Source organism: Eschrichtius robustus, chromosome 2 (assembly GCF_028021215.1).
Source record: "Eschrichtius robustus isolate mEscRob2 chromosome 2, mEscRob2.pri, whole genome shotgun sequence".
Taxonomy (NCBI): Eukaryota; Metazoa; Chordata; class Mammalia; order Artiodactyla; family Eschrichtiidae; genus Eschrichtius; species Eschrichtius robustus.
The window spans coordinates 147,398,075-147,424,288 of record NC_090825.1 but is presented as its reverse complement, the minus strand read 5'-3'; the positions used below and the strand labels follow the sequence as shown (position 1 = coordinate 147,424,288).

At 40.9% G+C, this 26,214-nt stretch overlaps 1 protein-coding gene across 6 annotated transcripts in view; it reads left to right on the top strand.

Moving 5' to 3' along the window:
• The first annotated feature begins 13,017 nt into the window (after positions 1–13,017).
• Positions 13,018–26,214, top strand: part of UBTD2 (ubiquitin domain containing 2) — a 61,404-nt gene continuing 48,207 nt past the window's right edge. The window contains exon 1 of one of the 6 annotated variants that reach the window (XM_068536360.1): positions 13,018–13,130. Coding sequence is in view for 2 of the 6 variants with exons in the window: in XM_068536365.1 (XP_068392466.1) it covers positions 13,446–13,519 (74 nt within the window). In the remaining 4 variants the exon portion in view is untranslated. Of the gene's footprint in view, positions 13,131–13,155; positions 13,247–13,333; positions 13,520–26,214 lie in introns of those variants that run through there. The other 5 variants (XM_068536362.1, XM_068536363.1, XM_068536364.1 and 2 more) reach the window with 5 other exon arrangements.

The window sequence follows — 26,214 nt, the reverse complement described above, 5'->3', positions numbered from 1 at the left end:
GAAAACAGGTAAGAGAAACATTCCTTAGGAAGATCCAGCACCACCTGCTTGAATTATTTTCTTACCAAGCAACCTTCTGAACTTGGTCTCTTGAAAGGTCCCACCTGCGGCATTAGGAGGGAGACTGGCACATACGACCAGGACTGGCGAGTTATCTTCCCAGGCATAAATGAATAGTGTGGCATTCCATCTTATGTATCTCTTCCTTGTCATTACCCTGAGCTTTCACCCTCCATGAAAAAATAAAATCAGGTTCCTGAGCTTGGAAAACCTCAGCAGGTGGAGATGATGTCTCAATAAGGCAGGCTGGAAGAGCTAGTCTCTCTATTTGCTACAACATTGCCCTTTTAAAGGAAAAAAACAGAGGAAAAGGTAATATTTTCATCCCTACCACTTTCTCAAGAATTTTTTTTAGCTTTCAGGGTCTTCTGTGTTTCCATACGTGTTTCAGAATTATGTGTTCTAGTTCTGTGAAAAATGCCATTGGCATTTTGATAGGGATTGCACTGAATCTGTGGATTGTTTGGGTGATATGGTCATTTTAACAAATCAATTTGTCCAGTCCATGGGCACAGTATATCTTTCCATTTGTTTGTGTTGTCTTCAATCTCTTTCATCAATGTCTTAACAGTTTTCTGGGTACAGGTCTTTTACCTCCTTGGTTAGACATATTCCTAGGTATTTTATTCTTTTTGATGCACATTATTATTATTATTATTTTTTCAGATCTCAGTAGATTGTGATTTTTTTTTTAAGTAATTTGGTGAGGAAGGCAGAATAATTCTTTATTTTATTTATTTATTTTTGGCTGTGTTGGGTCTTCGTTTCTGTGGGAGGGCTTTCTCTAGTTGCGGCAAGCGGGGGCCACTCGTCATCGCGGTGCGCGGACCTCTCACCATCGCGCCCTCTCTTGTTGCGGAGCACAGGCTCCAGACGCGCAGGCTCAGTAGTTGTGGCTCACTGGCCTAGTTGCTCCGCGGCATGTGGGATCTTCCCAGACCAGGGCTCGAACCCGTGTCCCCTACATTGGCTGGCAGATTCTCAACTACTGCGCCACCAGGGAAGTCCTGATGCAAATTATAAATGGGATTGTTTTCTTAATTTCTCTTTGGCTGCTGGGCCCTGCCTCAGGTGGAGCTGCTGATTGGGTGGGGCTGAGCTCCAGCAGGACTGGCAGTTGGGCCTAGGGGCCCAGTATTGGCGCTGGCCCGCTGGTAGACAGGGCTAGCTCCTGGTATCACTGGCTCTGGGGCCCAGTGGGTCCTGGGGCTGGTTCTGATCTGCTGGTGGCCGGGTCCAGGTCCTGGGCCTGCGGGTGGTGGTGGGGGGGGCTGGATTCCCACTGGCTGGCTGCTTGGCTTGGGTGGTCCTGGGACTGGTGCCAGCCAGCTGGTGGGTGAGTAAGCGCCTGGTGCTAATAGGTTAGACGGAGGACTCCAAAATGGCCCTTGTCGAAACCAGCATCTTTGTGGTATATGAGCTCTGAAAAATGTCTGTCGCAGCATCTGTGTGCCCAGGGGGAGTTCCCAGTTGCCTCCTGCCACTCTGGGAGGCTCTTCTAAGATCAGCGAGTAGGGGTCTGACGCAGGATCTTTTCAAATTACTGACTCTGCACTGGGTCTCAGAGCATGTAAGGTTTTGTGTGCACCCGTTAGGAACAGAGTCTCTGTTGCCTACAGCCTCTCAGCTCTCCCAAACTCAAGCCCCACTGGCTTTCTAAAGCAGATGTTCTGGGGGCTTGTATTTTGGTGCAGGACCGCTGGGCTGGGGTCCCCAATGTGGGGCTCAGTCCTCTCACTCCTTGGAGAGAACCCTTGTAATTGTGGTTATCCCCCCCCCCTTGTTGGTCACCTCTCTGGGGGTGTGGGTCTTGACTGAACCATGTCTCCATCCCTCCTGCCTGTCTTGTGGTTGTTTTTGATATCTTTTTAGTTGTGAGAAATCATTTCTGCTAGTCTTCAGTTTGATCTCATTGATAGTTTCTCTGTGAATAGTTGTAATTTTGGTGTGCCCATGGGAGGTGAGCTCAAGGTCTTCCTACTCTGCCATCTTGGCCACTCACCCCCTTGTGTGTTAATATTATACGCTGTACCTTGCAGGATTCTTTTACTGTTTGAGTTAGTATTGTCATTGATTTCCTAGAGTTTACCAGGTACACTCTCATGTCTTTGGCCAATAGAACAAGTTATAACTAATATTTTTTTCAATTCTTATGCCTACCTTGACTTTTCTTGTCTAACTGCATTAGCTTATACCTTCAACACAATGTTAAATATTAGTGGAGTTAGTGGGAATCCTTGCCTTATCCCTGATCTTTAGTGTTTTTCACTTAAGTAAGATACTGACTTTAGGACTAAGGTATATATATTTTATCATGTTAAGGCAGTGTCCAGCCATTCCTATTTCAAGAGATTTTTTTGTTTGTTTCATTAGTTTTTGTTTGTTTTTTTGGAATGGGTGTTGAATTTTGTTAAAGTTTTTAAAACACATATGGTGATAATCACATAATTTTTCTTCTTAGTTCTTATGGGAATAACAACATGATTTTTCTTCTTAGATGTAAATATGTCAAATTATATTAATAGATTTCTTAATGTTGAACCATCTTTGTATTACTTTAAACCCCTCTTGGTCATGGTTTATAATTTTCTTAATTTTCTGTTTGCTAAATTTTGGATTCTTAAATCAATGTTTGTAAATAACATTGGTCTGTAATTTTATCTTGTGGTGTGTGGCTCTTAACTTGCACTATCAATGTTAACCTACATCATAGAAAAAATTTAGAAGCTTACCTTCATTTTTCTCTACTCTGAAACAATTTATGTAGCAACAGGGCTGTTTTTTAAATATTTGGTAGAATTCTCTTGTGAAGACATCTGAGCTTGGTATTTTGATGTGGGATAGTTTTTGATATCATTCTATATTTCTTCCTTGAAGTTGATTTGTTTAAAATTTTATCTTTGGTGGTGGGGGGGGGTCCGTGTTGATCAACTATATTTTCCTAAGACGTTATTCATTTTATTAGGTTCACAGTTTTTGCATGGCACTATGTATGTAAATTAAGGACTGTTTTATGACCTTCTGGCTTCCTCTGTGTTAATAGCTACTTTTCTCTTGTCATTTCTTTTGCTACAGATTTCTGCTTTCTCCTCCATACACACTTTAAAAATTAAATTGCCTAGCTGTTTGTCTATTTTCTGACTTTATTCAAAGAAACTGATTTTTAGTTTGATCTACTGTTTTCTAGTTCTCTACTTCATTACTTCTTGCTTTTATCTTTATAATTTTTTTCCCTGTGGTTTCTCTTGTTCTTTTTCTAACTTAAATTGGGAATCTAAATAATTTTAATTTAATTCTGTTTAATTTTATTGATGTAGGTTTTAGGGCTATGAATCTTCCTTGGATATATATATGAATTTTCCTTGGGATATATGCCTTACATATTATACATACCATAGATTCTAACATGTAGCAATTCTGTAATTTATGTGATTCTCTTATATTCAAGCATTGTTAAATACAAGGTTTAAAAGTTTCCAGGTAGGAAATTATGCCAGTTATCAAATTATTGCAACCCAGATCCAAAATCACTCTTCATTGCCTGCTTTGAAAAAATGGATTTGAGCCCTTTAAATATTGTGCCTTTGTCAGTAGGCACAGTGTTTAGCTTTGACAATAGAGGGCACAGGAGAGACACTGCAGGAGGAATTCCCATTGGCTGCTGCAGCATGGGTAACTTCTCCAGGGCCAGGTTCCTGTGATGTGTGCACCCTGCCCGTGGCCTCGCTCCTGTAGCACAAACCACTTCTCTCATGCAGCTCCTTCAGGATACACAACTGCTTCAACACCAGGCTCCTGCAATGGCAGCAACTTCTCCAAGATCCAACTCCTGCAATGCACAGGAACCAACACCTAGCAAACAACAGCTTCCACAGGCACTCCCCCTCAGGTAGATTCATAGCAGAATGGCTCCAGTGAGACAATTTCTAGCACCCTACAGGACAGATTTCTAGCCAGTCCTGGGGTGTGGAGCTCCAGCAATTTCACTGGTGTAGCACAACAATATCCACTCTAGTACTCACCAAACCAGGGCCGTGTCCTCTCTGAGAAGGTCTGGCTCTCAACCTTAGAAGGATGTCTTCCTTAATTAAGAGCACTATCTCAGCCCCAAGGGACGTGGCTGCTTCTTAGTCAGCCTTTCCTCTGTTCTTTAGAGTTACTTTTCCCCTTCCAAAACATTGAAATGATATTGATACCAAAACTAAAGAAAAAATTTTAAAGGAAACTAACTATAGACAAATATCCCTCATAAACATAGATGGAAAAATTCTGAACAAAATTTTAGCAAAGTGAATCCAATGGTATATTAAAAGGACAAACATCATGATCAAGTCAGATTTTTCCAAGGAATTCAAGCTTGGTTTAACATTTGAAAATCAATCAGTGTAACTCATCATAATAACAAACTAAATGGAAAAACCATATGACCATCTCAGTAGATGCCCCCAAAAAGCATTTGACAAACCATTTTTTTGTTTTGTTTTGTTTTGATTTTAAAGATTTTTTTGATGTGGATCATTTTAAAAGTCTTTATTGCATTTGTTACAATATTACTTCTGTTTTACAATGTTTTGGTTTTTTGGCCGCGAGGCATGTGGGGCCTTAGCTCCCCGACCAGTGATCGAACCTGCACCCCCTGCAATGGAAGTGCAGAGTCTTAACCACTGGACCACCAGGAAAGTCCCACACCATTTTTGATTTAAAAAAAAAAAAGAAAAATTCTCAGTAAACTATGAATGGAAAGGAACTTCCTCAATCTAATAAGGGGCATCTATTTAAAACCTATAGCTAAGTCTTACAACTCAACAATGAAAAGAAAAGCCAAATTAAAAAACGGGCAAAAGGTCTTGAACAGACATTTCTCCAAAGAAGATACACAAAGGGCCAAAAAGCACATGTAAAGATATTCAGTATCATTAGTCATTAGAGAAATGCAAACCAACACCACAATGAGATACCACTGCACACCCAATGAAGAAGAAGAAGAGGAAGAAGAAGAAGAAGGAGGAGGAGGAGGAGGAGGAAGGGGAGGAGGGGGAGGGGGAGGAGAATGACAACAACACAACAACTCAAGTTGCAACAATAGCAAGTGTTAAGGATGTGAAGAAAATGGAACCCTCATGCATTACTGATGGGAAGGTAAAATGATGTAGCCACTGTGGAAGACAGTTTGGTGGCTTCTCAATAAATTAAGCATAGAATTATCACGTCCCATCAGTTCTAGCCATCAATTGAAAACAGATGTTCAAACAAAAATTTGTATGTGAATGTTCATAACAGCACTATTCACAATAGTCAAAAGGTAGAAACAACACAGATGTCCACCAGTTGATGAATGAATAAACAAAATGTGGCCTATCCATAATAAAATCCACAATAAAATATTATTCTTCCATGAAAAGGAATGAAGTATTGATACCTGCTAAGTGAAAGAAGCCAGACACAAAAGGCCACTGTACTATGATTCAATTTATATGAAATATCCAGAATAGGCAGATCCATAGAGATAGAAGGCAGTTTAGAGGTTGCCAGGGGCTTGGAGGAAGAGGAACGGGGTGTGACTATTTAATGGGCACCAGGTTTCCTTTCGCAGTGAGTAAAAAGTTCTGCAACTAAACTGTAGTAATGGTTGCAAACATGAATGCTCTTAATGCCACCGAATTGTACACTTTAAAATGATAAACACCATGTTATGTATATTTTGCAGACTATTTAAAAACAAGCCTATAGCTGGCATCATACTTCATGATGAAGATGAATGCTTTTCCCCTAAGATAAGGAACAAGTAAGGATGTCTGAACTTACCACTTCCATTCAACATTGTAATGCCTACTAACCAGTGAAATTAGGCAAGGAACAAAAACATATACCAATTGGAAAAGAGGAAGTAAAATTCTCTTTATTCACAGACAACCTGATCATCTATTTAGTAAATCCAATGGAATCTCTAAAAGAGCTACTAGAACTGACAAATGATTTAGTAAGATTGAACAAGATCACCATCCAAAAATCAATTGTATTTCTATGTAGTAGCAACAAACAGGCAGTAATTGGAATTATAAAAACAATATTGTTATTGATAACATCAGAAAATGAAGTCCTTAGGGATACATCTGACAAAAGATATACAAGGCTTGTGCACTTAGGGAATTCCCTGGCGGTCCAGTGGTTAGGACGCCGTGCTTTCACTGCTGAGGGCTGAGGTTCAATCCCTGGTCGGGGAACTAAGATCCACAAGCCGCGCAGTGCGGCCAATTAAAAAAAAAAGAGAGAATAAAAAGATAAGGCAAAGAATAGGAGTCAATATTTGCAAATTAAATATCAGATAAAAGAGTTGTATCCAGAAAATATAAAGAACTCTCAAAGCTCACTAATAAGAAAACAACCCAATTTACAAATGGGCAAAAGATTTGAACATACATTTCACAAAAGAAGATATACAAATGGTAAATAATAACAGGAGAAGATATTCAACATCATTAGTCATTAGGGAAATGAAAATTAAAACTACAGTGAGTTACTCACTACACACTTATTAGAATGGCTAATATTAAAAACTGACCCAGCAGTGGTTGAGAATCCGCCTGCCAATGCAGGGGACACGGGTTCGAGCCCTGGTCTGGGAAGATCCCACATGCCGCGGAGCAACTGGGCCCGTGAGCCACAACTACTGAGCCTGCGCGTCTGGAGCCTGTGCTCCGCAACAAGAGAGGCCGCGATAGTGAGAGGCCCGCGCACCGCGATGAAGAGTGGCCCCCACTCGCCGCAACTAGAGAAAGCCCTCGCACAGATACGAAGACCCAACACAACCAAAAATAAATAAATAAATAAATAAATTTATAAAAACTGACCCAAACCAAGTGTTGGTGATGACGTGGAGGAATGGAGTTTTCATACAACACTGATGGGAATCTAAACAGTAAGGCCACTTTGGAATATAGTTTGGTAGTTTCTTTAAAAACAAACAAACAAACAACCCCCCCCCCCAAAAAAAAAATGACCGTATGATCGATCCATTCTACTGCTAGATACTTACCCAGGAGAAAGAACAGGATGTGCCTATACATAGACTTGTACACAAATGTTCATAGCAACTTTACTTGTAATCACGAAAAGCTGGAAACAACCCAAAAGTTCACCAAGTGATTGGACAAACTGGCATAAACATACAGTGGAAAACTACTCAGTATTTAAAAGGAATAAACCCTAGAATATGGATGAATCTTAAAATAATTATGCTGAGTGAAAGAAGCCATACCAAACAGAGTACATACTGTACGGTTTCATTTACAGAAATTTTTAGAAAATGCAAAGTAATCTATAGTGACATAAAGCAGATCAGTGGTTACCTGGGGACAGGTGACTCGGGAGATGCAGTAGACAGGGATTACAAAGGGGCATGAGGAAACCTTTTGGGGTGATGGATATATTCATTATGTTGATTGCGGTGATGGATCATAGGTGTATATATTTGTTAAACTTATAAAAGAATACACTTTAAGTATGTGCAGTGTACTATGTTAAAAATTTTTTTTAAATCATGACGGCTGCTGACTGGAGAATGAATTATAGGAGGAGGTAGGAAAGGGTACAGGAAGGCCCGTTAGGAGGGTATTGCAGTAGCCAAAGTGAGAGATGCTGGTGGCAACACAGACAGGGAAAAAGAGGAGAAACTCGGAATATATTTAATGGATAGCATATAAAGGACTTGATAATGGACTGGGGGCAGGAGGTGGGGAAGATGGAGGAATCACCAATAGCTCTTAAGTTTGAGCCTTGAGCAATTGGATGGACTATAGTGCCATTTGTAGAGGATGAAAAAGACTAAAGTAAAAACAGGTTGGCAGGGAATGTGGAGAATCAAGTTTTGTCAAGAACATGTGTTCTTTGAAATTCCATCTGTGGACCAAACGGCATCAGGAAACGCCTGATGCATGCATTAAAAATGCTGGTTCCAAGACTCCACCATCAGAATCTCTGGGAAATTATGATTTTTAACAAGCTCCCCAAGTGACTGAAATCCACAATAGAGTTTGACAGCTACTGGACTTCATTCTCCCTTCCCTTTTCCCCTCCTTCCCATTTCTTCTCCTTCCTCCTTTCCCTTTGCCAGTTCTCCTTGGAGAATTAGCTGAATAAAGAAGGCACTGGAGGTATAACAATTGTAAGCATATAACACCTAACAACAAAGCCCCAAAATACATGAAACAAAAACTACTGGAGCTAATAAACAAGTTCAGCAAGGTTGTAGGATACTTGATCAATATACAAAACTCAATTGTATTTCTATATACTCGTAACAAACCATCTGAAAAGGAAATAAAGACAATAAATCTATTTGTAAATAGAAAATCATGCTATTTACAATAGCATGAAAAAGAATAAAATACTTAGGAGTAAATTTAACAAAAGAAGTGCAAATCTTGTACACTGACAATGATAAAATGTCATTGAAAGGAATTTAAGACATAAATAAGTGGAAAGACATCCATGTTCCTGAATTGGAAGGTTAATATTGTTAAGATGGCAATACTCACCAAACTGATCTACAGTTTCAACACATTTCCCATCAAAATTCCAGCTGTCTTTTTTTTTTTCAGAAATGGAAAAGCTGATAAAATATATGGAAATGTAAGAAATCCAGAAAGCTAAAATAATCTTGAAAAGGAAAATAAAGTTGGAGGTTCATACTTCCCAACTTCAAAACTTACTATAAAACTACAGTAATCAAGATAGTGTGGTACTGGCATAAAAACAGACATAAAGACTAATGTAGACATAAAGAAGAAATAGAATTGAGTCCAGAAATAAACTCAAACATTTATGGTCAACTGATTTTCAAAAAGGGTGCCAAGACAATTCAATGGGGTAAAGAACAGTCTTTCCAACAAATGCTGGGACACTGGAAATCCACATGCAAGAGAACGAAGTTGGACCCCTACTTCATACCATATACAAAAATTAACTCAAAGTGGATTAAAGACCTAAAAGTCAGAGCTGAAACTGTAAAACTCTTAGAGGAAAACAAGTATAAATCTTCATGACTTTGGATTAGACAATGGTTTCTTAGGTATGAGGTCCAAAGCACAAGAAACCAAAGAAAAAATAGGTAAAGTAGACTTTTAATCAAAATTTAAAACTTTCATGCTTCAAAGGTGCACTATCAACAAAATTAGAAGACAATCCACAATGGGAGACAATATTTGCAAATCATATATCTGCTAAGGGATATTCATCAGAATATATGATGAACCCTTACTACTCAATATAAAAAGACAAATAATCCTATTTTAAAATGGGCCAAGGATCTGAGTAGACATTTTTCCAAAAACGGATATACAAATGGTCAATAAGCACACGAAAAGACACTCAACATTATTAGTCATTGGGGAAATGCAAGTCAAAATCCCAATGAGATACCCTACATACCCAAAATGGCTGCACCATTTTATATCCCCTTATAAACTGCTAGTGGGAATATAAAATGGTACAGCTGTTTTGGAAAATTCAGTTTGCCAATTCCTCAGAAACTTAAACATAGAGTTACCATATGACCAAGCAATTTCACCGCTAAGTATCTACCCAGAACAACTGAAAACCTACATTCACACAAAAACTTGTACATGAATGTTCACAACAGCTTTATTCATAATAGCTAAAAAGTGGAAACAACCTAAATGCTCATCAACTGATGTACAGACAAACAAAATGTAGTATATCCACACAATGGAATATTATTCAGTCATAAAAAGGAATGAAGTACTGATACATGCTACAACATGGATGAACTTTGAAAACATTATGCTACATGAGAGAAACCAGTCACAAAAGACCTCATATGATCCCCATTTGTATGAAAGGTCCATTAGCAACTTTCAAATATGCAATACAGTGTTATTAACTATAGCCACCATGCTGTACCTTATATCACCATGACTTATTTCTTTTATAACTGGAAGTTTGTACCTTTTGATTCCTTCACCCATTTTGCTAACACACCACCCGCTGCTGCCTCTGGCAACCACCTGTTTTCTGTATCTATGAGTTACATTGTTTTTTTTTAGATTCCACATGTAAGTAAGATCATACAGTATTTATCTTTCTCTGTCTGACTTATTTCACATAGCATAATGCCCTCGAGGTCCATCTATGTTGTCACAGATGACAAGGTCTCCTTTTTATGGCTCAGTAATATTCCATTGTATATATACACCACATTTTCTCTATCTATTCATCCACTGATCACACTTAGCCTGTTTCCATATCTCGGCTATTGTAAATAGTGCCACAATGAACATGGGGGTACACACATCTCTTCAAGTTAGTGTTTTTTTTTTTTTTAATAAATTTATTTATTTTTGGCTGCTTTGGGTTTTCGTTGCTGCATGGCCTTTCTCTAGTTGTGGTGAGCAGGGGCTACTCTTTGTTGCGGTGCATGGGCTTCCCATTGTGGTGGCTTCTCTTGTTGCGGAGCACAGGCTCTAGGTGCATGGGCTTCAGTAGTTGTGGCACGTGGGCTCAGTAGTTGTGGCATGCAGGCTCAGTAGTTGTGGTGCACGGGCTCAGTTGCTCCACGGCACGTGGGATCTTCCTGGACCAGGGCTCGAACCCATGTTCTCTGCATTGGCAGGCAGATTTTTAACCACTGCGCCACCAGGGAAGTCCCAAGTTAGTGTTTTTAATTTTCTTTGGATAAATACCCAGAAGTGGAATTGCTGGATCACATGGTAGTTTTATTCTTAATTTTTTGAGGAATCTCCATGCTGTTTTCCATGGTGGCTGCACCAATTGATTTGAATCCTACCCTTTAAACTGGTGAAATATATGATATATGAATTATACCTCAATAAAGATGTTATAAAAAAGTAGAAAAGCGCGCACACACACACAAAGGAATGTTTATATAAAACATCTTAAGTGGATTGGGTCATGCAGTATGGCTAGACAGGTGATGCTAGAGGTGAAGTAAGGAGGAGAGTTAATAAGGAGTTCCCACAGGGTTTGCAGCATTACTATTGGCCAAATTTTACAGTGGAAATTGTAAGTGAGGAAACTGAGCTGTACAGAAATTTAAGGTCATACAGCTAGTACAGGACAGAAGCCAGATTCTGTGAGGCCCTTAACTACCACATTACTCTCTCCTGGGAATTTCTGTCTCTGTTCTAAGATAAAGGCAAGGTGGAGAACATCCATGGCTAAGAATTTCTCAATGACATTGCTCTCTCCTCCTAGTGCCAACTCCTCAATGCTCCTCAGAAAGCACTCATCGCTTGGGTGCCTACCATCTGTTTAATAGACATTGTGGAAGTCTTGGTTTCTACAGTTTCTAGAGCAAAATTTAGAACAAAGCAATCCCTTTGAAGATATCAGTATGCAGCTTCTCTCCTTTGGGGAAGTGACGAAGTGATGTGTCTGTCTGCCAATGTGAATACTTAGCAGAGAATGATCAGATAGAAGGCTTTATAACACAGTAACTGAATTTCAGAGCACCCTCTGAAAACTCATAAAGATGTCACTTGTATATAAGCTCTTTGAATGTTCATGAGTACCCAGGACAACGCTAATTTGTCAGTATAAATTTAATATAGCAGACTTCTATTTCTCACAAGGCATTTCTGTGTTTTCATATAAGTATAGGATTTTGTTTGTTCATTGGACATTCATTTTAATCTGATTATCAAATGAATCTTTGTCCCTCTTTTGGACTATTTCTGTGAGTTAGATTCCCACATGTGGGATAATCCTGAGTCAAAGGGTATGAACATTTCTAAGGCTCTTGATCTGCGTTTCCAAATTGCTTTGCAAAAAGACTGAACCAATTTACTCCTCCACCAGCAGTGTATGAAAATATATTTAAATGCAAATTCCAAGCTGCATAGAGTCTCTTTCCTAGGTATTTTACTTAAAACTGTTTCTTTAATGCTAAGCAAAAGCTGACCCAGGATGTTAAAAAAAGAAATCTGATTATAAAAATGGAGCAGATAGTTAAAACAGCTCTTAGGCAGAAATAAGCTTTAGAAAGACCCAAGCGAGGTGATAAAAATTTTAAGGCATCATGGCAAGAAGCACGATTCTGAAGGGACCATTAACAATTTGGCTTAGAGTGGGACAGCAACCGCCAAGAACATCGGGCGTGGTCAGTGTACCAAATTCTAGTTTAGAAAAAGCAGGGTATTTTATTTATTTATATTTCACTTTGTTCTAAAGACGATTTAGGATACTTAAAGGGAGGATCTTGAGAAGTAGCACTGTGTCTGAATAATCAGTCCTGTGAGAATGAAACTAGCCCACGTCCCCTGAACTAAGGTCCACGCTTATCTCTCCCTGCACCGGATGGCTTGCCTCTGTAATCTCAGTTCAGTTTGCAACCACAATGACCGCCTCTACGTCTAATAATGGGGCACAGAGATTTTAGGGGGCAAGGGGATGGGGCAGGCAAGGGTAAGCCCAGACTCGGGATACCAACCCACTTAACTCTACACAAATCCAAAAGGTGCTGGGACTTCAACCTTCGGCCAGCCTAATGCATTCCCTCCGCCAGTTATTTGGGACCCCGCCTGCGAGTCTCCCATCACTACTGCTCTGTGCACCACCACCTTCCACTCCCGACCCGCTTCTACAAGAAAGAGCTGACGCCGCCCGAGGAGTCAGAAACTCGATTTCGCCCCTTTCCACTTCTCCTTTCTCACTTTTGCTCCTCCTTTCCTGCTCTCTCTCCCTTCATCGACTTCCTTTCTTCTTCCCGTCTTCGCCTCTTCCTCCTCCACGCCTACTTTCCACGCCTCGTCCCCGGGAGCAATTCCCCAGTCACCTCCTTTCCTCCAGCTCGGAGGCACCCTCCTCTTGCCTCGTCGCCTCCTGGCTACCCCTCCGCCCGCGGCCCCGCCCGCAGCCAATCAGTGCGCGGCCTCCCGCGGCCCCGCCCTCCCCGGCTGTTCCGGGGTGGCCCGGCGGAGCCCAGGCCTCGGGAGCGGAGGGCGGCGCCGCGGCGTGGGGGCCGATGGGGCCTGGCGGTCGGGCGGCGCCGGCGCTGGGCTCGCCTGGACGCGGGTGTGCGGGGCTGTGAAGGGGTGAGGCGGGAGCTGCGGCTCGCCCGGGATGGGCCAGCCCCGGCCTGCCGGGGCCGAGCCGGAGGCGAGGGCGGCGCGCGGGACAGGCCTGCCGGGCGGGCGGCCCGGGGACTGAGGTAGAAGTGGGCGCGGAGGAAGGGGCCGAGCCAAGGCGGTGGGTGGAGCGGCGAGGGGGGCGGAGGCTGGGCCGCGGCGGGCGAGCGGAGCGGCGCGCCTGTCCGGAGCTCGGCGGCGGCGGCGGCGCCGGAGGAGGCAGAGGCGGCGGCGGGCCCGGACGAGCGCCCGGAGGTGGCGGACGAGGCGCCGGGGGCCCCCATGGGCGGGTGTGTGGGCGCCCAGCACGACTCCTCGGGCAGCCTCAACGAGAACTCGGAGGGCACCGGAGGTAGGTGAGCGCCAGGGGGCAGCCTCGGCCCCCCATTGTTCCCGGCCAGGCCCGGCCACCTGTCCCGGCCCCTGCGGGCCCGCGGGCCGCGCGGCCTGGGTCCCCGTGCCCCTTTGTCATCCCCGCCTCCACGTCACTCCCCGCGCTCCGCTTCCGGCCGCCCCGCCGGCCGCGGGGTCGCCCCCTTTTCTCCCTGGCCCCCGATAAAGCCCTCAGCGCTCCGGGGATGTAGCCCTCGGCCTCTCGACCCCACCGCCTCGGCTCGGGAAACTCGGACCAGACACTGCCTCTGGCCACCCTCACTCCCTCTCCAGCTGGTTTAATTATTCGGGAACAGGATGGCGGCGCTGGGGTTGCAGAAAAGCCAATTGATGGGGGGTGGGGGGGAGCCTGATGCCTTCCCTCCGACGCGCCCCGTCACATCTCTCCGCACCCGTCCTTGTTCAGCAGAGTTGGCTGGTCTCAGCTTTCCTGAGTTTCAGATGACAGCTGCCCTGGTTGGTTCCAATTTGGCCTTTTAAACCTGCAAGTTTCTGGAGCTCGGCTGGGGAAGTCTCAAGCGGCCACAGGCATTACTTTAACGAGGGGTGGGGAAACGGTCTTCCCGAGTAAAACGTGGCTTCTTGCTACAGCCCGGGGGTGTTGGACCAGTGTCGGGGTGGGCTAGTCAAATTCCTGTCCGTCTTACGTAAAGGAAAATATGTAGGATAAAAGTACAAATGCCTGAGAGTCCGTTTACCCTAGCAAGATCGGTACTGTAAAAGTTTTTGTAACACGAAACGCACTTCTTATTTATTGTAAAAAGCAGTTTGCTGAGGAGAGTATTTTAATGCAATTGGTGTTGTAGTATAGCAGAAGAATAATACAGTTAATTCTACTTTTAGTTAAATGACCTCTTGCTGAGTCCATTCTATAGCTTGTGTAGAGGACAGAATGTTTTAAATAAGAAATCGCTTTTAGGAACAGCAAAGATGACAGTGTTGGTCTTGTTCCAACCTTGTGTTAGACGTCTCAAAATGTGGGGCATAAGTTCCTAGACTAAGTCGTTTGGGGATGGGTGGGTTTACAACTTTTTCTTAACATGCTAGCTAGCATTTAGACCAGCTGCTTGCCTGTCACTAAGCTCCATCTGTAAACCATGTACATGAATGGTTTGGCCGATGAATGTCCTGAATTGCCTGGTGTTTAGCCATGCCACTTCATTTAAAGTGTATGGGCATCCTGTATGTCTAAGTCCTGGGTAAGTAGTTTGAGAGCTCAGCGAAGCGTGTCTTGAAAAAATCGTCCATGAAAACGGTACTTTATAGTGCATTTCAAGTCAGAGCATAATTACTCAGTGGCACATTAACAATGAGATTTGCCCTGAAAACAGGGCAGGAAGATAAAAAGGGCATGATTGAAAACACCCTTAGGTTAAGATCAACTTGGGGGTCAGATGATTCTTCCTGCGGGTGAGGGGATAATTAATGGTACTGAACTATAGGTGGTGTTACTTTTTAGTAAGTATAGGTAGTGTGCTTGTTATAGGTAGTGTTTAGTTTTTATTAAAATTTTTCACACTTATTTTAATATTCTAATTCAACGTTTTTCTATTGGTAATGCACTTGAACCAATTTATGGTTTTATGGCCTTTTGGTAGTGTGACTTATGACGAGCCAGGCATTATTAGCATGGGCTTTTTAAAGCAAGAAGTATTAGCTTTTGGTAGTTTATTACCAATGGTATCTAGTTAGATAACTATAGTATCAGTTTCTTTGAGAACTGAGTTCTCTGGATCTTAAGCTGTGCTTTACCTTTTTGAAATAAAGTTTAGAAAAAAGGAACCTCAATCACCAAACCTCTTTATTTTTTTTCTGGAGAGAAGGCATGACCCTGATGTAACTGGGGTGAGGAATGAGCTGTGTGGCATAAAAGGATTACTTCTGGAATTTAATTAGGGAGGCCTTTATTCTTCATTGTCATGATAGTTAAAGAGTTAATTGTGGTTTAAAGGAATTAGCTCAGGTGAGTGTTTCAGGTTAACATGTTAAATAGTTTCTTGCTTATTATGATAGATTTTTGTTGGGAAGGGAAAGACTTTTTCCTAAGGGTGTTGGCACAGATCCTTCACTTTTGAGACGTACAGCAGTTGTTAGTAGTTTTAATCTGGACATATTGGCCTATGAAAATTTTTTTATCAGCATGGAGTAAAATACAGTTTCCGATGCTTTTCATGACAGATTTAATTACATCCACAGTGTTGTGCAAACATCACCGTTTTAGAATGGCTTCACTTTCTGAATATCAGCAGACTTAGTAAGATGACTTTAAAAAACAAACAAACTTTTTTGGCTCTTTGAGATACTGTACTTTCCCTTTCCCTCTGAATCTAAGTCTCTTAAGTATGCAAATAATTGTGTGTATATTGAGAAAAACTTCCTTTCTAGGTGGATTAGTTCTTTGAAGAAATTTTGAGAAATTTTTGTGAGAGGTTATAGAATATGGAAATGGCTTAATTCATGTTATAGGATTTGTGTTGTCTATTGTTTTGGAATCAGTTGCTGTATCTTCTGGCATACCTTGCCTAGAATTCAGCTTTTGAGTTTCAGCTACTTTGACCATTTTTTAAATGCCTAATTTTAATCAAGAAAGGTATATTACAGGAGTTATGCAAGATTATTTAACAGGTCTCTCCAAGCTTCCACACTCCTAGAATTTCCAATTGTTTTGACATTTGTAGACAGCATATTTTGTATGGTTCTCCACCTTATTATGACATTGTGATGCTGAGGTTGGCACTTAGGTCCTCTAGACAAGGCTCTAGCCCAAGGCATTTGCTAAGTAATTAAATCTCTGAGGATTTTTAAAAATAAGAAATATGTGAAGAACAAACAATAAAATGAAATTCATTGAAGACAGCCAGTTACCTTCTATTCATATTTTGATCATTTCTTTAATGAAAATAGTGATGTACAAAGTAGGTTCTCACTTTCTGGGTGTGTCATTTATTCTGTACATTCAATGATATCCCAAGATTACTGACCCAGGCGGTCACCAGTTTCCAGGTTTACGGGAGGATAACTCTGAATGCTGAACATTGACTTCTTTATTTCAGAGTGTCTTGAGAATATCATGGAATTCTTTCAGATATCCATTTATAGCAGCCTTAACACCTACTTGATGAGAACAATGGTTTCTGAGTAACAACAGCTACCATTTATCCAGTATTTATTATGTAACAGGTACTGTGATTATGTTCTCGTTTAGTCTTCAACAACTCTGGGAGGTGGATAGTATCTCTGTTTCATAGATGGATTGAAGCTGGGAGAAATTAAATAACTTGCTTAACATGGCATAGCTTACAAACGGCAGAGTCAGAGCTTAAACTCAGGGCTATAATAAAGAATGCTAGTTCTTTTCTTTTTTTCTAGTTTTATGTTTTAAAAATTTTAGTAAAATACATATAAAACTCACCACCTTAACCACTTTTTTTTTTTTTTTGGCTGTGTTGGGTCTTCATTTCTGTGCGAGGCCTTTCTCTAGTTGCGGTGAGTGGGGGCCACTCTTTATTGCGGTGCGCGGTCCTCTCACTGTTGTGGCCTCTCTTGTTGCGGAGCACAGGCTCCAGACACGCAGGCTCAGTAGTTGTGGCTCACTGGCCCAGTTGCTCCGCGGCATGTGGGATCTTCCCAGACCAGGGCTTGAACCCTTGTCCCCTGCATTGGCAGGCAGATTCTCAACCACTGCGCCACCAGGGAAGCCCCTTAACCACTTTTAAGTGTACAGTTCAGTGGCATTAATTATATTCACAACGTGCAACCATCATCACTGTATTTCCAGAGTTTTTTATCACTCCAGACAGACTCTGGATCCATTAAGCAATATCTTTGCTCCCCTCTCCTCCCAACCTGTGGTAACCGCTGATCTATGTTTTGTCTCTGAATTTGCCTGTTGTAGATATTTCATATAAATAGGATCATACAATGTTTATTGTTTTGTTGGTGGTATATTTCACTTACATGTCTTCCAGGTTTATCCTGTTGTAGCAAGTATCAATACTAAATCCTTTCTATAGCTGAATAATATTTTATTGTATATATATACACCACATTTTGATTATCTCTTCATCCATTGATGACATTTGTATTATCTCCACTTTTTGGCTGTTGTGAATAATACAGCTATGAACTTTGGTGTACACATAGCTGAATCCCTATTTTCAGTGTTTTTGGATATATACCTAGGAGAACCGAGGAATTGATAGGTCATGTGGTAATTCTGTGTTTATGTTTTTGAGGAACTGCCAAACTTTCCCACAGTGGCTGTACCATTTTATATTCCTACTAGCAGCATACAAGGGTTCCAGTTTCTCCACATTTTCACCAACACTTGTTATTTCCCGTTTTAAAAATTATAGCCTTTCTAGTGGGTGTGAAGTGAGTGGTATCTCATTGTAGTTTTGGCTTGCGTTTTGTAATGGCTAGTGATGTTAATGTGCTCATTTGGCATTTGAATATCTTCTTTTAATAGATAGAAATGTCTACTTAAGTCCTTTGCCTATGTTTTAATTGGGTTGTTTGGGGTTTTGTTGTTGTTGAGTTGTAAGAGTTCTTTATATATTCTGTATATTAAACCCTTATCAAGATACATGATTTGCAAATATTTTCTCCCATTCTGTAGGTTGTCTTTTCACTCTCTTGATGGTGTCTTTTTTTTTTTTTTTTAAAAACCCCACATCCTGGAAACTGTAAAGTAAGGTAACTAACTTCAATGGTTTATTTATTTATTTATTTATTTATTTATTTATTTATTTATGGCTGTGTTGGGTCTTCGTTTCTGTGCGAGGGCTTTCTCTAGTTGCGGCAAGCGGGGGTCACTCTTCATCGCGGTGCGCGGGCCTCTCACTATCGCGGCCTCTCTTGTTGCGGAGCACAGGCTCCAGACGCACAGGCTCAGTAATTGTGGCTCACGGGCCTAGTTGCTCCGCAGCATGTGGGATCTTCCCATACCAGGGCTCGAACCCGTGTCCCCTGCATTAGCAGGCAGATTCTCAACCACTGCGCCACCAGGGAAGCCCCCTTGATGGTGTCTTTTGATGCACAAAAGTTTAATGAAGTCCAGTATATCTATTTTTCCCTTTGTTGCCTGTGCTTATAGTTTCAGTTTTAAATATGTATTTAATGCTTCACTGATGGAGATAGAATAAATCTATAACCAGTAATTTACAAATTAACATTTGCTTTCTTAACTATGAATAGAAAGCTGTTTGTTTGTTTTTTTTAATCAGTCATCAATTTTATACACATCGGTGTATACATGTCAATCTAGAAAGCTGTTTTAAGCTTATTTCCTCTGTCAGATCTGGTGAAAAGGTTGATTTGCAGTGAAATGGTTTTTATTTTATTTTTTATAACTATTTATTTATTTTTATTTTTGGCTGCATTGGGTCTTTGTTGCTGTGTGCGGGCTTCTCCTTGCAGTGGCTTCTCTTTTGCGGAGCAAGGCCTCTAGGTGCGCGGGCTTCAGTAGTTGCGGCACATGGGCTCTAGAGCTCTGGCTCAGTAGTTGTGGCTCACGGGCTTAGTTGCTCCGTGGCATGTGGGATCTTCCCGGACCAAGGGTCGAACCCTGTCCCCTGCATTGGCAGGTGGATTCTTAATCACTGCGCCACCAGGGAAGCACCTGCAGTGAAATGGCTTTTAAAAAGTTGACAAAGGTAATCCATAAACCTACTTCAACTTCGTAATCAAGAGGTGATTGTTGTATTTTCTGGGGAAGCATTTTAAAATTAACAAGCGCTGAGTACCTATAATATGCCCAACTTTGTATTGGTTGCTGTTGTTCCAAAAAAAGGAATCATTATCCTATTTCTTGAGTATGTCAGAATCCTTTTCTGGGAAAACGTAATAAAATATGCACACATGAAGCAACTATAAAACACTATTTAAACAGATAAAAATACCATTGAATAAATTGTGCACATGCTGAGGGAATAAAGGAAAACAAAGTGGCCTCAGCTGCTCAAAGGTGTGGTCCCTCAACCAGCAGCATTGCCATCACATGAGAGCATGTTAGAAACGCAGAATCTCAAGCCCTAGCTCTGAACTATTGAATCAGAATCTGCATTTTAACAAGATTCTCAAATGATTCTCATGCACGTTAAAGTTTGAGAAACATTGATAGAGGATTGCTTACAATGGGAAGAGACTGGAGTGAGGAACCCATTAGGGTAAAAAAAAAATGGCAGGACTTGGTGATTTATTGGATGTAGGGACGGATACAGAAGAGAAAAGAAAATACCATGTTTGTGAACCTATCTATCTATCTATCTATCTATCTATCTATCTATCTATCTATCTATCTATTTATTTATTTATGGCTGTGTTGGGTCTTCGTTTCCGTGCGAGGGCTTTCTCTCTTTGCGGCAAGCGGGGGCCACTCTTCATCGCGGTGCGCGGGCCTCTCACTATCGCGGCCTCTCTTGTTGTGGAGCACAGCCTCCAGACGCACGGGCTCAGTAGTTGCAGCGCACGGGCCTAGTTGTTCTGCGGCATGTGGGATCTTCCCGGACCAGGGCTCGAACCCGTGTCCCCTGCATTGGCAGGCAGATTCTCACCCACCGCGCCACGAGGGAAGCCCCAGAAGAATTTTTAAGTTGAGATATCATTTAGGAATGTGCAGAAGTTTAGATATGGAACTCCTAAATGTTCAGGATTATGAATGTGGATTTTGGAATCACCTGGGGGATTGACTGAAGGTTTAAAAGCGAATGACTGCTATAAGTAAGTAAAAAGAGGAGGAAAGTACTAAGAATTGAGTCATGAAAATTTCACAAAAGGTAGAGAAATGAGAATCACCTCTCAGGACCTGACCATAGTAAGTACTTAGTATACTGAATTTTGTTGAATTATTGGGAAACGGGAAAACAGGTCTGCTTGTGAAACTGATAGATCTGATTGTATTTGAACTTTTCATTCTAGTACGGTGGTTGCAGAAATTCTAGTTGTAGTTTGACTCATATCCTAATACAAAATAGACTTTTTAGGCATCCAGCCCCAGAATATACCAACAGCCCTTTTGAGGTTGGTGTACTTCAGAACAAACACATCCTCTACAAGACATCAGTTACTCTTTTTTTTTTTTTTTTTTTTAATTAATTTATTTATTTGTTTTTATTTTTTTGGCTGTGTTGGGTCTTTGTTGCTGTGCATGGGCTTTCGGCGAGCGGGGCTACCCTTTGTTGTGGTGCGCAGATTTCTCATTGCGGTGGCTTCTCTTGTTGCGGAGCACGGGCTCTAGGCGTGCGGGCTTCAGTAGTTGTGACACGCGGGCTCAGTAGTTGTGGCTCGCGAGCTCTAGAGTGCAGGCTCAGTATTTGTAGCACATGGGCTTAGTTGTTCCGCTGCATGTGAGATCTTCCTGGGCCAGGGATCGAACCCGTGTCCCCTGCATTGGCAGGCGGATTCTTAACCACTGCGCCACCAGGGAAGCTTATCAGTTACTTTCTTCACCAAGAATATCATGCAAATCTATTCCTTATATATTTTTAGTGTCCCATATATTATTTATACACATCATCTAACTAGGTTGCTTATTGAATTTTCTTTTGCTTCTACTCTTAGGGCTGTGCCTATAGTAAAAAATGAAGCACACTGAACATGACTAGGACTAAAGATTAAGTCTTCTTCTTTTTTATCCCTAGTGTGACAGTAGAAGTACAAATCTTTCATATTATTTTTTGGGTTGGTGAGCTCTGGGGCTTTATGAGAGGGATGCATAAAATTTCGTACTATTTGGAGAGAGACATACTGTGAAATAGGAGGCATTTACTTGATAAAGCAGAGGGTGGCTGATTTGACTAGGAGTGGAGTTGTGTGGAAAGAACCAAAAGGGACATCCACAGCAAGAAAACGCAGGTTGGAAATACAGTGAGTGGTACTGTGGGTGGGTAGGTAGGTTCAGGAGGTATGAGAACTGAAATTAGGCCAGGGAAGCTACAGTTGGAAAATACTGCCATATGGGGCAAGCTGAATCCTCTTTGAGAAAGGATTTTAAAACTCCAGTTTACATTAAAAACTGACATGGTATGTTGTAGCCCCCGCCTCATCAGCTACCTTCCACTGGGCTAGTCCCACTCGTTTTCAATTTTCTACTAAGTAGAGGGTTGAAATTTTTTCCCAGTCAAGATTATTTTGGAATTTATGTTGGAAAGACATTTTGAAAGAAGAGTCTCATCATGGATATTAAATGGGCTGTTTTTTCCATCTCTGATTTTGTATTTAGGAATCAGTTGCTAGTGATACACAGTATGGACAGAAGATTTAAGCCACTAGAAATGATAGGAATTGTCATTCCTTTGATTTTTGATGGCCCTAGTCTGTAATACCTGTCTTTCTTATGGAGAAATTGTAATCAGTGGATTTTATTTTTAAATCTGATTTTCTTACTGTAAATGCAAAGCTTTGGCAGCACCTTGCTAGTAGTACTATACCCAGGTGAGTCTTCTAACGTGAATGATTATTGAGTGTTAATAACAGTAATAAGAACTTTTGCCTTTATGTTAATGAATTCTCTCTCTTGGGGTTTTTGACCGAAACACATTCTTCTCTTGTTGCAAGGGCACATTAGGTTGATTTTGGTAAACAACATGATCATATTAATTGGGCGATCAATTTGCTGATTTAGTGGTTCTCTCCTTTTTCCTTACTGCAGACCACTTGAATGGTTTATCTTCATTTGGTGGACCACTGCACCTGATTCTTCTCGCCACCCCTCACCATCCCTACCCAGCTTTCTGCTTCTGCTTGTCGGGCAGTACTAGGCTACCAGCAGGCTCCTCATGATTCACTGGTAGTTCAAGGACCATAGGTTGAGACTTTACTAATGCGTATGTACTTAAAGATGCATGTGTGTTGGCCAAGGACAATCAAGCATGTATTCATCTTGCGTCAGCTACTTTGACTTGCAGGCAGCAAGAATCAAGCTTGGTTTTGGATATACTCCATATATTGAGCTGAGTGGTTAAATATTGCTGAGTATACATTGGGTATTGTAATGCCATATTTTTGCATGTTTGCAGTACAACTTTTAGAAGTTTCCATTATAGCTCTGTTTTTAGAAATGAAATTTCTGTTGAAGGTAGCTGTCTAAGAAAAAGAGATATTTACATGTGGGGGTAATGTTATATGAATTTTACTTGAGTGTGAAGTCTTAATGATATACATTTGCTCAAGACTTCAGTAAGTAAGGAATTAGTGACTTTGGGACTTCTCTGTTTAAGTTCTTACCCTCACAAGAAACCCTTCAGATAATTTTATGCATTTATTATAATTGGCTTGTAGGTATAAGCAGGGTCAGATTGCTTCTCTGCATTTGTTCAGATAGTTTCCATGCTTGTGGGCTGTGTGACAAGAGTATCAAAGGGGCAGAGTAACAAATAGTCCAAGTCATTCAAGGTATGAATCTGCTTCATAATAAACTATCACTTTCAACTCAGGGCAAACACTTTATTTTTTAGGTTCTTCCTGAAAGGAAGAAAGCTGTCTTTTAAAGATAGACAGCTTCTGTTATTTCTAATTGCCAGCACCTGAAGCTAACTATAAGTAGAGATATAAATAAGGCTTGCTCTGTGAAATCAGGTTAGCTTATGGTCTAATGAAGGAATCATATGTATAAATAACTAGGAAGAGTTTAAAAAGTCGGTAGCAATGAAAAAAGTATTATGGAAATTCAAGGAGCAGTGTGGAGCGCTGTCAGAAACCTTCATTGGAGAGGTGATGTAAGAAGTTGGTCTTGAAAGAGGAGTAGATGAAGAAAAGGCAGAAGGGCAGAGGAAATTACTTGTATAGAAATATGAAAAAACATGACATTTTGGGGGACTGGCAAGAAGCTTGTGGAGGGAATGGTGAAACGTGAAGTTATTAGGGTATGCTGTCAGATTTTGGAAGGCATAATTGGCATAGTCAATAGACAAAGTTGTGAGACAATATTATAGGCGATACTAGTTAAGTGGTTTAAAATTTTACTTTTTGTTTTTTTGTGCATCTGATGAACTAATTCCCATTTAATGCTGCATTCTGAAGTTATTTTGTACAAATTTCTGATGTACTAGGTTGTTATAGTCTTTAACAGACTTTTATTCTTTTGCAGTTGTAATGGGATTATTACATATTAAACATAAAGACAAAACCGATATCGCATATTAACGCATATATGTGGAATCTGAAAAAAACTGGTATAAACGATCTTATTTACAAAGCAGAAATAGAGCCACAGACGTAGAGAACAAATGTATGGATACCAAGGGGGAAAGGGGGATGTGGGATGAATTAGGAGATTGGGATTGACATATATACACTATTGATACTATGTATAAAATAGATAACTAATGAGAACCTACTGTATAGCACAGGGAACTCTTACTCCGTGCTCTGTGGTGACCTAAATGGGAAGGAAATCCAAAAAAGAGGGGATATATGTGTACGTATAGCTGGTTCACTTTGCTGTACAGTAGAAACTAACACAACATTGTAAAGCAACTATACTCCAATAAAAATTTTAAAAATTAAAAAAATAAAATAGAAAAAAACCCATAAAAAATATGTTTGTTTTTTACATATACATGTAGGTGTTTGTCCCAGATCAGTTGTTTTCTCTTGGGTTCCAGTTTTCTGGCATATGTGAAGAGTTTGGGCTAAGATTCTGCAGATCTGCCTGAGTTTTAATCTCTATTGAGAAAAGGCCTGCATTAGCTGTGGTACTTTGGGCTCAGTTTCTTCTGAAGAAAAAAAAAAATTGTTGAAAAACAGCGGATTAGTGGATTAGAGCTTCTCTATCAAGATATCTCATTCTTTTTAAAACATTTTTAATGATAATTTTCAAAAATGTTGAAAAGTTGAAAGACTCTAGTACAAACACTTGAATACCCATCAATTAGATTGAACAAATGTGTGTGTGTATGTATATATACATTTGCTTAACTGTTTAAAAGTGAGTACAGACATCGTGACACTTCAACATGCATCTTTAAAAAATAAAGCTCTTCTCCTACATAACAATACTATTATCACTCCTAAGAAGATTAACTGTTATTCCCTGAGATCTAGTCCATAATCAGAATCTCCCAGTTGTCCCCCAAGTGTCTTTTATATCTGTTTTTTTCAAAATAGGATCTCATCTGCATTTAGACATTGCATTTGTTTGTCTCTTTAATCTTTTTTCTTTAGAAATTTATTCTTTTTTTTAAAGATTTATTCATTATTTATTTATTTATTTTAGGCTGCATCGATCTTAGTTGTGGCACGCGGGGTCAATGATGGGATCTTTCGTTGTGGCCCATGGGCTTCTCTAGTAGTGGGTTTCTCTCTGGTTGTGGCGGCGGGTTTTCTCTTCTCTGGTTGTGGCGTGCAGGCTCCAGGGAGCATGGGCTCCAGAGCGCATGGGCTCTGTAGTTTGCTGCATGCACGCTCTCTAGTTGAGGTGTGCTAACTCAGTAGTTGTGGCACATGGGCTTATTTGCCCCACGGCGTGTGGGATCTTAGTTCCCTGACCAGGGATCGAACCCGCGTGCCCTGCATTGTAAGGCGGATTCTTTACCACTGGACCACCAGGGAAGTCCCTCTTCAATCTTTTTAAATCTAGAACACCTCCCCCCCCCTTTTCTTCCCTATGATATTGACTTTTTGAAGAGTCTTATATTATGTACCACCATCTGGATTTGTCTGATTGTTTCCCTGTGGTGTATTTAGTGAATTCTTATAGCCTCTGTATTTTCTTTAGACTGGAAATTAGGTAGATCTAATTCTTTTTTTTTTTTTAAGATTTAATTTTTATTTATTTTTGGCTGCGTTGGGTTTTCGTTGCTGCGTACAGGCTTTCTCTAGTTGTGGTGAGCGGGGGCTACTCTTTGTTGCTGTGCACGGGCTTCTCCTTGCGGTGGCTTCTCTTGTTGCAGAGCACGGGCTCTGGGCGTGCGGGCTTCAGTAGTTGTGGCATGCGGGCTCTAGAGCGCAGGCTCAGTAGTAGTGGCGCATGGGCTTAGTTGCTCTGCGGCATGTGGGATCTTCCCGGACCAGGGATCGAACCCGTGTCCCATGCATTGGCAGGTGGATTCTTATCCACTGCGCCACAGAGGAAGTCCCAGGTAGATCTAATTCTAACAAAATATGTATGATTCTTTATTTCCTAGACTATAGTAGATCCAAAATCCAAACTTTTCCTAGTTCTTTTCTGCTATCTAACTTCCAACACTGGGATAACCTTTCATTATGGAACAAGTATGAGCCTTTTTTTGTTTTTCATTTTTCCACGCAGAAATAATCCTGCCATCCTGAATATCATAGTACTATTATTCTTTAGTGCTTAGTCTCCTTCTCTCGTTCTTTCCCCCAACTTTATTGAGGAATAATTGACAAATATTATTGTATATATTTAAAGTATACAATATCATGATTTCATATACATATACATTGTGAAACTATTACCCAAATCAAGATAATTAACACATTCTTGGTAATGAGAATCCTTAAGGTCTACTCTCAGCGACTTTAAAGTATAGAGTACTGTGTTATTAACAGTCACCATACTGAACATTAGATCTTCATAACTTTTGCTTCTTAAAACTGAAAGTTTGTACCCTTTGATCCACATCCCGTTCTCCCATTTTTACAAAGATCTTCTATCATCGTTATTTTTGTACATTTCTTATATTCTCACAATATA